General features: G+C 35.3%; 1 protein-coding gene across 2 annotated transcripts in view; it reads left to right on the top strand.

Annotated features, from left to right (window-relative positions):
- The window catches only part of LOC121408558 (adhesion G-protein coupled receptor G4-like), a 59566-nt gene extending 45769 nt beyond the window's left edge, over positions 1–13797 (top strand). For both annotated transcript variants that reach the window (XM_041600061.1, XM_041600062.1), the window contains 16 exons: positions 500–613; positions 2028–2103; positions 2772–2883; positions 4611–4663; positions 5133–5253; positions 6361–6464; positions 6772–6874; positions 7526–7676; positions 7977–8043; positions 8886–8952; positions 10755–10840; positions 11452–11614; positions 11925–12002; positions 12293–12338; positions 12798–12861; positions 13096–13797. In XM_041600061.1, coding sequence (XP_041455995.1) covers positions 500–613; positions 2028–2103; positions 2772–2883; positions 4611–4663; positions 5133–5253; positions 6361–6464; positions 6772–6874; positions 7526–7676; positions 7977–8043; positions 8886–8952; positions 10755–10840; positions 11452–11614; positions 11925–12002; positions 12293–12338; positions 12798–12861; positions 13096–13102 — 1412 coding nt within the window. In that variant the 3' untranslated portion in view covers positions 13103–13797. The remainder of the gene's footprint in view (positions 1–499; positions 614–2027; positions 2104–2771; positions 2884–4610; positions 4664–5132; positions 5254–6360; positions 6465–6771; positions 6875–7525; positions 7677–7976; positions 8044–8885; positions 8953–10754; positions 10841–11451; positions 11615–11924; positions 12003–12292; positions 12339–12797; positions 12862–13095) is intronic.
- Positions 13798–14359: the final 562 nt, after the last annotated feature.

Here is a 14359-nt window from a genome sequence, read left to right as displayed (position 1 = left end):
CAACAAACTGTTTTAATATCATATTGACCAATCAAGAGTGCGAATTGGAAGAGCCTTGGTGTAGTGTTTCTGACTCTCGCCTTGTAAACAGAGGGTCGTGTGTTCGAATCCCACCGCGGTCTAGCGTCCTTTGGCAAGACGTTAATCCACACTTTGCCACTCTCGACCCAGGTGCTAAATGGGTACCCGGTAGGATGCGAAAGATATTGTATGTTTGAATTTGCCAGCGCCATGATGAGGCTGCGATGAATGCAAGGAATGCTCCACAGGGAGTGGATATTGTGCACTTTTCGTGCTTGATTGAAATGAATCCAATGACCGGGTAATAATATGCTGTAAAGCGCTTTGAGTCATTCTGGGAAAAGCGCTGTATAAAAAATTGGCTATTATTATTATTATTATTATATAGTCTGCGATGATGTAGAGAAATAATTCGTACATTACACGCTTTACAAATCCCGAAATTGATTGATCATTTAACTCATTTAAAATTTAACAGAAATTGTAATGGAACCAGCGGAACCAGATATGGACTTTTTGTATCGCAGTGACGAGACTGGTATAGGAGACGGTGGAACAAGCGTTCGCATTCCGTCAGAAAACTTTAACAGTGGTAAGTTAGTATTATAAACCACCTTTTGTTATCGATAGAATATCTACAATGATCTTAGGAAATGAATTCATACTCAGATAATAACAATAATAATATTTGAAATTTATATAGCGCATAATAGTCAAAAGACTCTCCATGCGCTTTACAAAATATATTGAATTACTAATCTAAATAATTTATTGGTTGGATTGCTTAACTAAGGTAGGGTTGTGCATGGCGTACGATTCTTCAGGTTATCTTGTGGGTATGCCCTTATCTTTCAGTTTCCAAATATGCTTACTGAGCTCGGTGCTGTGCCTCTTCTCTTTATCCTCAAATGATGCCTTGTGAGATGCATGTCTGGTTTTGAATGTGGTGGCGGTCAGTCCGATGTAGGATTTTTCGTCGTGGGGGGATTACTAATTTTGTACATTAAACCCATTCTAAATTATCCAATAAACCTCAAACCTAAATATTTCATACAAATTAGAACAAATTAAATCAATGCATAAAAGCATGGACCTACTAGCAAAGTTACTTAGTTAATGAAAAGTTACAATATTTAACAACAACATACTATATTGAACACTCTGAACATTATTTTGAAAATAAGTGAGTTTTAAGAATAGGTTTAGATATATAGAAGGATGGTGCGTACCTAATATTTAACGGTAGAGTATTCCAGATTACAGAGCCAGATAAGGAAAGGGCTCTTTGACCATAGGTTCTATGAGTTCTGATATGTACGGGGGGACAATTCTGCAATAGAAATTTAGTGTTAGAGAAGAGCAGAACGACCATAGATTACCTCTGCTGATATAGTTTGAATCACATCTCATTTCTTTGTAAACATGTAAAATAGATATCGATGAAAATATGAACCTACCGAAATAAAAGTTTAAGAATAATTGGTTGGTTAACAAAATTCACTATTAAAACCAAAAAAAATAAGCACCAGTGAACGTAGCCATAAAACGTCACAGATGTCTCACGATTCGATAGAATTAGGAGATCAAAGAGAGCAACTTTCGATTTCTTCAGGGACTTCTCTGAAGCCTTGACTGATTCCCAAAATGTACACACCTTAGATACGTCATAAAGTCTGTGTCGAAGACCTTGAAGGTTGTGCTAAAATCTTTCCAATGAATTCTAAAGCCATACGCTTTAGGTTTAGAATACATCCTGTTTTCGACACATTATTTTGTGACGAGGATCAGCAACCAAACGCTTGCATCCGCTAAATTTTGAAAAGAAGGTAAAGATGAAATGCTTCAATAGTATGCCTACTGTTGGACAACGCCAGAAATGTCGGGTCATTCTTTAACTGTAACATAATACTTCTTTGATTGCTGGCATCAACGAACATGAAAAGACAATATGTTTCTTGTGTTTCAAGTCATATAGTTTTTATTTATTTTATCATTTACTCATCTAGGGTCTCGAGTGAGTGTGGCGCATTTGAGAGAGTTCCCTGCCGCTTTTCTACCGACGAGACTAGCTCGGAGAAATGGGTATGTAAACAATCTCCAAAAAAACTTTTACATAGTGATAATTAAATTCATTTTTCATTTAGGATACTAACGATAAAAATACCGTTTAACTGTCTTTGATTGATGAACCGCCTCGTCACAGAAAAGCCGGCACGGGACACCATGTCCCAAACGTATAAATTAACTGCAGGGGGGCGTTTCATCAATATTTTCGTCCGACAAGTTGTCAGATCTGACAACTTTCCTGGATTCTGATTGGTTGAGAAGCACTGTTACTATAGTAACTGTCGGATAAAACAAGACTTGTCGGATAAAACGTCCGACACGTCCTTTCATGAAACGCTCCCCTGATCAATTCTATTATTCATTTTTTCCTCTTGTAATGAGTTTGCTAGCCAGACATCGCGATAGACCGATGTAAACATATTTTGTTTGGAATAGGGAATGAATGGTAAAATGAAAGTATCCAAACTAAAATAATACACATTATTTTGCTTGAGAATTAATAGACCTATTAGTACACACTCTATGTCCCTTCCATTTACCCTATTTTTCGTCTTGGTTAGATTGAAACTGTTCCAAATGTAGACCTACTTCCTCTTACTAATTCCCTTATTCAGTTATTTATGGAAATTTAATTTCCTGCATATAAAATTATCATTATGTTGCTGTTCTCATTGTCATTGTAGTTCTACGGTTCTCACTAATGTGACGTCATCTGTGATCAGCGTCCACACTACTGGGGTTAATGTAAATTCCATGAAGGAGAATCTCAGTTTGACTATTCCTCATCGTCCAAACGTGCGTAAATACGTAACTAAACCAATATGATTGGCACAAACAGATGAATTTTATTTCGATTTACATATATATATAGTTCATCTTTATTTGCCATTTGCCGTAAAACATGAAAACATCAACAATACATCAAAATAGGCTTAATAAAGACGGACATAACGTGTAAACATTTAAGAGAAAGGAATAAGCTCAAAGCCCAGGTCCCTGACAGGAAAAGTAATTAACTAAATGCCAATGGCAAGGCAAACAAAATGTAGTATGCGGTATAAGGAAAAATATAGATAAAGAAGGAAAAGAAAAAGAAGAGAGACACAAGGAGAGAGAAAGAAAGGAAAGAAGGCAGAAGGAGAAAAGGAAGAAGGCAAGGTAAAGGAAGAAATAGAGAGGGTAGAAAGGAGAACAAGTCTTCTCGTATCGTGTAATGCATAATATTAATTTTAACATTAGTCAATCATTACCAGATAAAACAGGACATCATTAATTGAAGAAATTCTCGCTAATCTTCACTGATTAACAATTATGATCGTATGAAGGCGCATTTATCAATACTTTCATGTCGTTGTTTTAGTTCTCCTTACCATAACTGGCCATTCAAATACTGACATCACTCTTTGGTAGACAAGCAAGTGAAATTACTGTCGATCGGCTACAGTGATAGGAATTAAGAGGCCTATAGAGGTTTTGGGGCCATTACGCTTCTTGAAGACGATCAATGAACGTAATAAGATCATATCAGAGGCCAAAAAAACTTTGTAGATCTTTTTTAATGAACCTCCTGTGCATGAGTAGGTCTGCTGACAAATATCATTTTAAAATGCGGTTTATATTCACTATCATCGTACTAAAAGCAAAACACAAACTTAGATCAAAAGTAGATATGAACCTACTGATAACGGAATGGCCTTCTGGGGCCCGTTGCAGAAAGAGTTGCAATCAATTGCAACTCTAAAAATCACGCGTAAGTCCCAAATGCGCGTTGTTGATTGGTCGAAAATCAAATTGCGCATGATTTTTAGAGTTGCGATTGATTGCAACTCTTTCTGCAACGGGCCCCTGACAGGATAAACTATTGTGAAGACGGTTTGCGAATATAGGAGGATCGTATTTGATGCTAGAAATAAAAACTTAATCTTAATTTTAAATTAACAGGCTGTGGATGAATAGACGTTATGATACGTCTGAAATGCGGGCTATGGATGCGAGAGGATGTTATTTGAGGGTACAATCAAAACCTACTCAATCTTGATTATGGTCTATTAGTGTGGAATTACATTCTTACGTGGTAAACGTACTGAAAACGGTTAAGAGAATGTGATGAGATCGTTTTAGAGGCTAAACTAAAAATTGGTTCATCTAGAGTAGATATGAACAGACTAGAGTTGGGTTGACAGGTTTAACGTGGGGAAGGACAGTAAATGAGAGTGACATGATTGTATTCGAGAAAATACGTATTAAACACAAAACCTCTACGACCAATAGGACTAGATATGAATTGGGTTTTCTCACGGTGTAAATAAACAAGAGACGATTTCTAAACATATCGTAACAGAGGCTGATAACAGAATTATATTACCCAATCATTGTTTATTTACGTTTTTTATGAACGGGTAGAAACTTCAAGAGAAATTGAAAGAAACTAGGACAAACTTTAATATCAATTCCACAATACTCTAATACATTTGACATTCAAATTATCATGTTTTTGTTATCGTTTTGTTTTCAAATTACAGACGATGAAACCGAAGGGTGCCTCGTTCTTATGCGCATTCTATGAAACCAACTCGTAAGTTTTCAACTTTGGCATTATTGCAAAATTTGAAACAGAACAGGCGTGTCATTAAGCTAATCATCCCCTATGTATATCATTCTTAAAGATTTACCAGGTGTGTTTGATCAAGAACACAAATCTATCGATTTTTTATTATGTGTTTTTTTAAATGAAAAACAAATATTATGTTTTAATTGGCATAATTTGACATGAAAAAGACGAGTGGAGAAAGTCTTATAATATCTGGAAAGGAATATAATTTTGTTTTTTCTAATGTGAAGTTGAAAGATTGCGTGCACACTTTTCTCGAATTGTGCCAAGTTTTCAGTCAAAAATGTTACAAAATTTCTTAGAGAGGAGCAACCTCCCCTCGCCCGCTGTGTACAGCTAAGATAGACAGAAAGGGGTGGAGATCTAGGTTAAAAAGGCGAAAATGGACTTGCCACACTAACGTTTATCTCCATATTTTGTTTGGATGTACCAGTCGTCATTTTTCTGCGAGGGGTTGTACGGTTGTACAAAGGATCAGTAATGACCAATCAACAACCTGCTCGTGTAATCACATGACCAGCTTTGCTATTCTGATGGCTGTGACGGACATTGCGGTAAGTATGTTCTGCTGCGGATGAATTAAGTCATGTGCTGTGCAAAGGGGACGGATTCTACAACATAGGAAAATCTGTTGTCAAAAGGCATTCACGACAAACGATTCTTTGCCGAAAATCCGACAATCAAAACAACATTTTCATCCTTGACTTTGGACAAACGCCATATTTTCAATGTTTAGTCTGCTCAGAATCTTATGACGATCAGCCGGCCAGTTTCACCAATTCTTGGCACAGACCTGCCAGCTATTCTTTGTAATTTGACTGTCATTTCAATAGAAATATTTCGTTTTAGAATCTGTTCCCGTTGCAATTGCGAAAACTCAGTAATGAAAGTGAATACAATAAGTACTTCACAGTTTTTACCTTGCGTTGCCACCTTTTGAAATGTTCACTGCCAATGTGTGGTAAGTTCTGACAATGGATACTTTGCAAATAAAGTTTCCAAAAAAGTCCCATTCCAGTGGGCTCCAGTCCTCATCCCAATTCATGGAGATATTCCATCTCATCCTGTGCACTGCCCTCCAAAAAGGCCCTGTCACTTTCTTCCATTCAAGCCTGGCGGGTAACTATTTTTGCTAGCCGCAGATCGCCCGCATTGGCAGTATCTCGCACGCGTCCCGCACGCAGAACTTGTGAAAATTCTTGTTGCCCGCGAATGTTGATTCGTGCTGGAAAATATCTGCCCACAACTCACCCACAAGGCTTGCACGGAACGATGTGACAGGGCCAGAAGATAATGAATTAATTGTTTTTCTTATAATCTCCCTCATGTGTTTTTCTGTAACCCTTGATCGCTCCTAAAAAAATCTTAATAAAGAATCTCAATTGCAAAGCACAACAGTACATTTGATTTTTTTTTTCAATTTCAGCATCTTCATCATGTTCATATTAACGTTAGTTATCATCATTGTTGACCTCTTTCGAACGACGAGGCAACGAAATGTTCCGACGTTTTATGTAAAAAGACCAAATAATCAAATGCCCAATGTAATAGAACAGCTTTTATTTGGGTTGCAGTGCTTGACTACTGATCCTAAAATATAAATATAAATTAGGCCTTAAGGCAAGGCTGATTGATATCACCTGCATCATTCAAATTTTCAGATTTCCCGCGGTAACGAACTTTCTTTGGACGTGATCACCTACACAGGGTGTAGTTTGTCGATTGTTGCACTCGTCTTTTCACTAATTGTCATCGGCGTATCCAAGTAAGTCATTTTTTCCCTTCTCGTTCATTGAATATCATTCAAGATTGACACCCGTATAGTTGATAAGAGGGACGTGTATTTTATAGCAGTCTCCCAGGATTTTGGATAAATATGTTCACTTTTTTAAAGTTAGGAACACAGCTGAAAAAAAAAATTATTGAGAGTGGATATATCGCCAATGCATGACCAGTTTGCCAAAACTTGAATCGACGCGGAAAGTGACTAAATAGAATGTATGAAAATGAAACGACGGCGAATCACTCGAATCAGTTGGTAATCATTATTGATATGTCCATTTCGATTTCAGATTGAAGTCCATTCGTATTCGTATTCTTACAAACCAGTGTGTAGCTATGCTTCTTGCCCAGAGTCTGTTCATTTCCGCAGTCAAGAATGCCTCGGTCAACAAGGTTTGTCTCACTCTTAAACACCTGAAGGTGATATTTTGTGAGTTTGTATAGTCATTTTGTGAAAAGAAAATGTTTTGTTAAGGAAAACCCTTCCAAGACCGCTTATGGCGCTTTATTTTCTACAATATTATTCATAAAGCGCTTGTCAAGACTTTGCCATTTAGGTCAAAGCGTTTAGAATCACGATAGCGTTAGTTGCAGCCGTTGAAGGCCATGGAAAGCCACGTCATTGGAATCATCATTTGCCACGAACGGATGTGCACGTGACCGGAATTTTTCAATCATGAAATGTGATGATATAATAAGGGCACGACACCATCATCTCCCGAATAGAACTGCCCAGTTAGTTTTACCTTTCTTATAATAACAATTCATGTTTATTCATTTTGCTGGCACTTAATCTGTCTATGTCAACAAATCTACGACAGTTTAAAAAAGTCATAAGAGAAAGTTTGAAAGCGAACATTATTTTGTCTATTTCGAAAACTTTCATATTATAAGAGTATTTAGAAAAAAAATTCTTGTTTCCCATGTATATTTAAAACACGTCGAAAATGTGTAGACACGTAAAAGAAATTACATAAATCGTATACCAAAACCGCGTAGAGCTCTTATCCAATTCAAACCTTGAATAATGATGTTCTCAAACAGGTGGCTTGCAAAGTGGTGGCGGTATTTCTCCATCTTTTCTTTCTCGCCGTAATGTTTTGGATGCTTGTCCAAGGTGTCTACATGTACAGTAAGACCACCATGTTGCATAAAGCCGTTATCCCTCTCAAGTACTTCATCGTTGTTGGTTGGGGTAAGTTTATCGATTAATTTTTAATCGTTGACATATTATTAACAATGTGGATGTTTCATTTGTAGAGGGCGTCACTCTATTGATTTGTTATACATTCGCACATCCAGCAACTTTGGTCTCTATCCTGTTTATAATATTTTTCCGTTCCTTTTAACATGCAAATATTTCTTTTCAGAAAAATAATCAGTATAATTATTGGAATGAATATCATTTATAGCTATTAAAACACTAGTCCCTGTCTAGTTTTTTTTTATTCAATGAAATATTACAAGTCATGTTTGCTTTACTCTTCATCACTAGGAGTACCGGTTGTTATCGTTGCTGCCACTATTGCAGCTGATATAAACTTTTATGGCTCGGAAGACACGTAAGTTGACTAGTTTTCCTCACAATTTATATTTGAACATGCAGACTAATCCCTTTCCTTGATTTTATAATTACATTAATACCTTTTGTTTGAGTTTTAATGTAGTGGCCAGTGCGAACCTTAGTTTTGAACATATATAAATCGATAATGTAATCAAATTCAGTGTTTGAACAGGCTGCAAATTCGAAAGAATGTAAATATGGGCTTTTAACAGACCCCCCCGAGGTGACGTGAGATATTGACTTTATCAAAATTTATCTCCATAAATTACCAACTAAATCCTTCGACTTAATTACTTACCCCCACAAATAACCCGACTTAGTTAAATCAATGGCTGATAAGAACAAGTTTATACGAGAAGGAAATTTAGTGATTCCACCGGGAATAGGCTAAGGAAATTAAACTGTGATAATGTTACTTTTTCTTCTACCATACTGCTACACCTAGAAGTTTTTGTTTAGTGTTAACCCGAACCTTTAATTGTAAAGATTTGAAAGGAGTATGATAGACTATCAAGAGGGACCATTCTTTGATCATGTCAAAATATTTTATTCAAAAGATGAAAATTTGCTTTGTGAGATTGATTTTTGTTCTCTTTTCACATCGCAAAGATTACTTGCATAACGTGGAGAGTGCAGATGAGAAGAAAAAGGGAGAGAGAGAGGGGGAGGGGGGATGGGTCCAAGGGTGGTCGTTGTTTACACGAACATGACTATTAGCCAGGACTATTAGTAGGCTAACTTTGAAAAATAAAGGTTTTGCCGAGATTGTCCTGTATATGTTAAATTTACAAAACTATGAATTTGTCTTTGATTTCCTTGATGAAATTTGTCTGTATATAGATGCTGGCTAAACAGGGAAAATGGAGGGATTTGGATATTTGTGGTTCCTGCTCTCGTCATTGCAGTGGTAAATCAAAGGACAAGTCCACCCCAACAAAAATTTGATTTGAATAAAAAGAGAAAAATCCAACAAGAATAACACTTAAAATTTCATCAAGGTGTGATGTAAAATAAGGAAGTTATGACATTTTTAGATTTCACTTAATTTCACAAAATAGATATATGAACATCCCGGTGGGTATCCAAATGAGGGAACTGATGACATCACTCACTATTTCTTGTGTATTTTACCATATGAAATATGGAATATTCTATTTTTCTCCTCATTGCCCTGTGGAACAAAGTTTTTATTTCTCCCTGAACATGTGGAATTACTATCGTTTAAAATTTTATGGTTCAGACAAGTTGGTCCTGATTGTCAAATCGGTAAAAATTGAAATAATGTATAATTCAAACAATTAAGAAAAGTGAGTGAGGGATATCAGCGCTTCTCTCATTTGCATGTGACTAAATTTTGAAGTTAACTGTTTTTGTGAAAAATAAGCGAAACTTCAAAATGTCATAACTCTTATTTTATATCAGTTTTGACGAAATTTTTAGCATTATGCTTGCATGATTTCTCTCTATTGATTATAATCAAAAATTTTCTGAGGTGAACTTGACCTGTAATTGATACTTTCATTTAACATTGATTTCGTATAGACGCACTCACACAGAGCAAATGCCATTACGTTATTTTCAAGGGCATATCTATATACGGACGTTTTAAAGTTCGATCGACTTGTCGATATTTCGAAATAATCACAAATTTTAGTTGATCTTGGAGATTGCTGAAAGATCTTGCCAATTTTCAGTCCTTTAGTTGTCTTTCATTGGTATCCAATCTGTGGATTAGGGGCCTAGACATACACTGTATTACCATTACGAACATATCACTTACAGATACTACAGTTTCTGGAATAAAATGATAAATGAAGCGTTAAAGGTAAATGCCAGTTTTGGTAACGATATCAAAATGAGTTCGTACAGAATCCAATGAAATGACCACCAAAGTGTCTGTTTGTATAAATAAAGAATATGTGCCAAAGGATTCTGGAAGAAATTGTGTAATTGCTGAGAAATTAGCAAATTAGCACAGGATTCGGGTCAAGCGTCGGGCACGACATTCAAAGCAATAATAATACACTGTCCCACGTGCGCTTATCTGTGTTGATGATCTTCAGTGTGAATATTTTTCAGCGTAGATTTCAAGATTTCACAAAGTTCAGTTTATGTGACTGTACCAGATCTAGATCCTCGATGATATACTGACAATTAAGCCTGGTTTTACATACTTTCTCATGAAATCAGTGTTTACTGCAACTACTGGCATTTCTCTTTAATAAGATTTCATTCATTTAAAGCTACATCCATTGATATAATCATTCATAATTATATTCTCTGTATTCATATTTCATATCCTATTTCTTCATTCCTTATATTCATTATAATCGTATTTGTTCCTCCTAAAACTTACTCAAATGAATATAATATGCAGGGGCCGGGAAACTGGGGGGTTCAATCACCACCTCCTCCCCTCTCCCCTTCTCCACTTTTTTTCCAAAACCGTGTACAAAAACGTAAAAATTAGCATTTGATTGTGATGTTTTTCATAGCCAGCCCCTACTTTCACAACCGTACCGCATCATCATTAATATATGATTTCGAATTATTTGTTTGTTTGTTTATTCCTCCGTCTTGTTCATTTATTGATTCCATTATAATCTTTCCGAAACATTATGATATGAATAGCTGTTTTGGTGAACATATTGCGCGATGGTCTCTTTGAATTATCTCTTTTTTGTGTTCTTTTATTTTCATTGCCTATAGATCAATGGTATCATAATGATCTTAACAGTGAGGGTTCTTAGGACGGTTAAGGTGTTTCAGAATAAGACAGACCGAGAAAAGATCAAGTGAGTCGACATTTACCAGTTCTATATCATGTCCATCCGATTTCATTATTAAAATCCCCTAACAATCAGATTATCCATTGTCAATTTTGGGTTCTGCAGTCACCCTTTAATTGCAACTTCATTTCAGATTTTACACGTCAAAATGTAAAGCACTTTGTAGTAATAATTTTACATGATCACCAAAATATTTTGGAGCATTTTCGGGTCAATTCTTGCACATTTCATGAACAAAATGTTTGAGCAATGATGATCTTACGACTCAACGAGCAGCAGGCATTTAGGGATTAGCTATTGAATTCGGCATGTTTGCCCGGCTGGTTTATTCAGTAAGCTTCCATAATCAGTATCCACTTTAAGTAGTGATATGCCAGGCAACCCCATTGTGCGCATGCCAGTATGTTTCAGGTTATTACTTCAAATCACACATTTATCTTTCGTTTCTAACATGATATGTACAAACTGAATTTTTCCTATATCGAGTCCAATTAATCAACTTCAGTCATAGAATCATAAAATACTTTGGAAGTTGGAACGTTCATATTAATACGTCTTTCAACTAAATTCAAAGACTGAAGTGAATGTTATATTGTTTTTATTTTATCATTTTCAAGGTCGACTGTAAAGGCGACTATCGTGATCTTACCCATCCTTGGTGTGACGTGGATAACAGGAATACTAGTCAACATATCAGTCATATTTAGTTACCTCTTTGCCATTTTCAACGCATTCCAGGGAGTATTTCTTTTCATCATGCAAATCCTCATTAATGCCGAGGTGAGATTATTCACTTTCAATCTTCATTTTCTTGGATTGCTTCTCCCTCATTGGATAACAGACATTAGAGGGCGTTTATGATATAATGAAATTCGGTCACTGAAGACAAGGAAATCGCAACTTCTTTTTGAAAAAAAAAACAGTATGAAAATTCCGCCTAAACACTCAAACACTAATTTTCTGTTTAGTTTAAGTTTCTGATAGGGAAATAAAATGACATGAAAGACATGATTTATCTTTTAGCTTATCTAGTCCTACCCCCCCCTTCGCGATTACGAATCATTCCCTAATTATTATTATTTCTTTACAGATCCGGTCTGCACTGCGCCTGCGCAAGAGTCGTATTCTGCCATTCAACACATCGTCGATTTTGGATAGAACTGTTACGGTACTGTATCATTTATCATAAATAAGCGGGCCTAGGTGCACCACTACTTGATAGATCAATTTTATATTGGTGTTGTCATTTTGCAACCATTCATGAATATTTCTGTATTAGAATTCTTTTGTAGATGCTCATTCCACATTATCAAATCATTGATTATTTTTTTTACTTTATACAATGCTCTTGAATCTCTGTAGAAATACCGTAATTCATTTCATCAAGCAACATCATTTATTGACACCATTTTAACGCATATTTGAACAAGTTTCTGTGACTCTATGGTAATTTTTCAGAGCAACAACACTGCTAGTACCAACAAGAGCCATACGACCCGAACAGGTATGTTTTAGCACATTTAGATAAAACTGGCTTGATTTATAAGATATTTATTCTGTTTTCATTTCCTTCTTAATCTGTTTATTGCTTCCTTTTCTTCTTTTTCCTTTCATCAATCATCTCCTTCACGATGTATTCATTGATGTGCTAGTCTAGTCACCTGGTCTATGAAATTTCTGCATCCTGCTATGTCAGGCATGATTACATAATATCTTGTTTTTTAAATTTGCCTTCCTTTATGATGAAAGAAAGGAAATGTCATTTGAATAAACTTGCCATGGGGTAACTATGAACTGGTGATAGCATCTAAAGTAGGTGAGGTCGGTTATAAGTGTGTATAATTGTATTATGTTATTGAAAAATGATAATAATCAAAATGGATATATAAGTAATGGCTTATTTGTAAATATACAAATTTGTAATTTATACGTATTTGGCTGTTTCTTCTTTTTTTCGACATAGGTGTAGGAGTGGTTTCCATTAGTGGCAGTCAGGGAAGTGTGATTGGCGAACAAATGCCTCCTGCGTAAGTATCCATTCAATTCATTACATTCCAATTCATTGCCTACCCTTTCGCGTCTTTTATTCAATTATTTTCCTCATTTCATTGCTTCCATCCCATTTGATATAACTTCGTTAGTTTGATTGACTTGAATTTTTCCCCCCACTGAACGTTCAACTATTGCTCGTTCATTTGTGGCTGAAGTTGCACTTTGTCGTATTAACACGATTTCTTTCTCCCTTTCTTCTCATCATACAGGGAATGAGGTTGCTTCGGAACGGCTGTAAATCACCACGATTGATGTACTTTCACGATTTTATATGAATATACAATTCATTTTTTAGAAATCGGATGTTTTAAGAGAGAACTTATATACGTGTAAATATTTTATGGTAAAAAACCCAACTAACAAAGGAATGAATAAATGAACAAATTGATTGAACGTAGAAATATTTTGTGTATTTTTGTACCCCATTCTTGGAACAATACTTCATCTTTTAATGCTAAATTTGAAATGACATTCTCAATGAGTCAATAATAATATTTTGTAAAATGATAAATTGCGGATTCTCTGGACATTATTCTCCAGTTTAGCCTCTCTCAATGTATTTAGGGGTGTAAAGACTGATTCTCCTTTCATCTTTATCCCCTATTCTCTCGCTCTCTTTCTCTCTTCTACACTTTCTTTCAACTATTTCCTAGTCTCTTCAAAACCTTTTCTCATCAGTCCCTGCTTCCACTTTCTCCCTATCCAATAAAATGATCTATCAACTTCTCCTATCTGCACCTTTTTTCTCCTCGGTCCCGTTTATTTAAATGACATTGGCTGGAAACATAATTTTACTATTTATACCACTATTTACCACCAACAAATCACATTAAAGAAAACCTAATAGTTCTTATGCCATTTGTTGTTCGCTTAAATTTACATCCTTTCAAGTCATATTTACCCGGTAAATATGACTTGAATTTTATTTTTTCAATTTATTATTTTCATTTTCAACAGAAGAACAAAGTAATGTGATCAAAATAGTTACAATGAACTTATACAGATAAAATGAATTCAGGCATGTACAGTATTTGATATTTATCTATAAAACGAAGTAAAGCAAAACAGAATATATATAAGCAAATATCATAACCATTTTAAAATAAAAATTCTGTGAAAATGGAGGGATCCACTAAAAAGCAGTGCTTGTATTGTGTGGACCCCTCTAAATAATTATTTTAGAATTGCCTACGAAGACAGACAAGTTTACAAAACAGAGAACAGCAGAACAAAGAACAAGAAACAATCAAACAATTGAAGCACACACAAAGGATATGAAAATAAAAATGAAAAGAGATAAAGAAAGATAACAGAGATAATACAGCAGGACTTCAACGCGCGGATAATTATACCAAAAAAAATAAGTTAAGGAGGCATGAAATGGTGAATTTAATGATAAAATTATTTAAAACTGAGTAAATGATGACCTGTATGATTTCAGAAAATTATTTTTAAGTTTCATTTTAAAAGAAC

Source organism: Lytechinus variegatus, chromosome 2 (assembly GCF_018143015.1).
Source record: "Lytechinus variegatus isolate NC3 chromosome 2, Lvar_3.0, whole genome shotgun sequence".
NCBI lineage: Eukaryota > Metazoa > Echinodermata > Echinoidea > Temnopleuroida > Toxopneustidae > Lytechinus > Lytechinus variegatus.
This window is presented reverse-complemented; position numbering and strand designations above follow the sequence as displayed.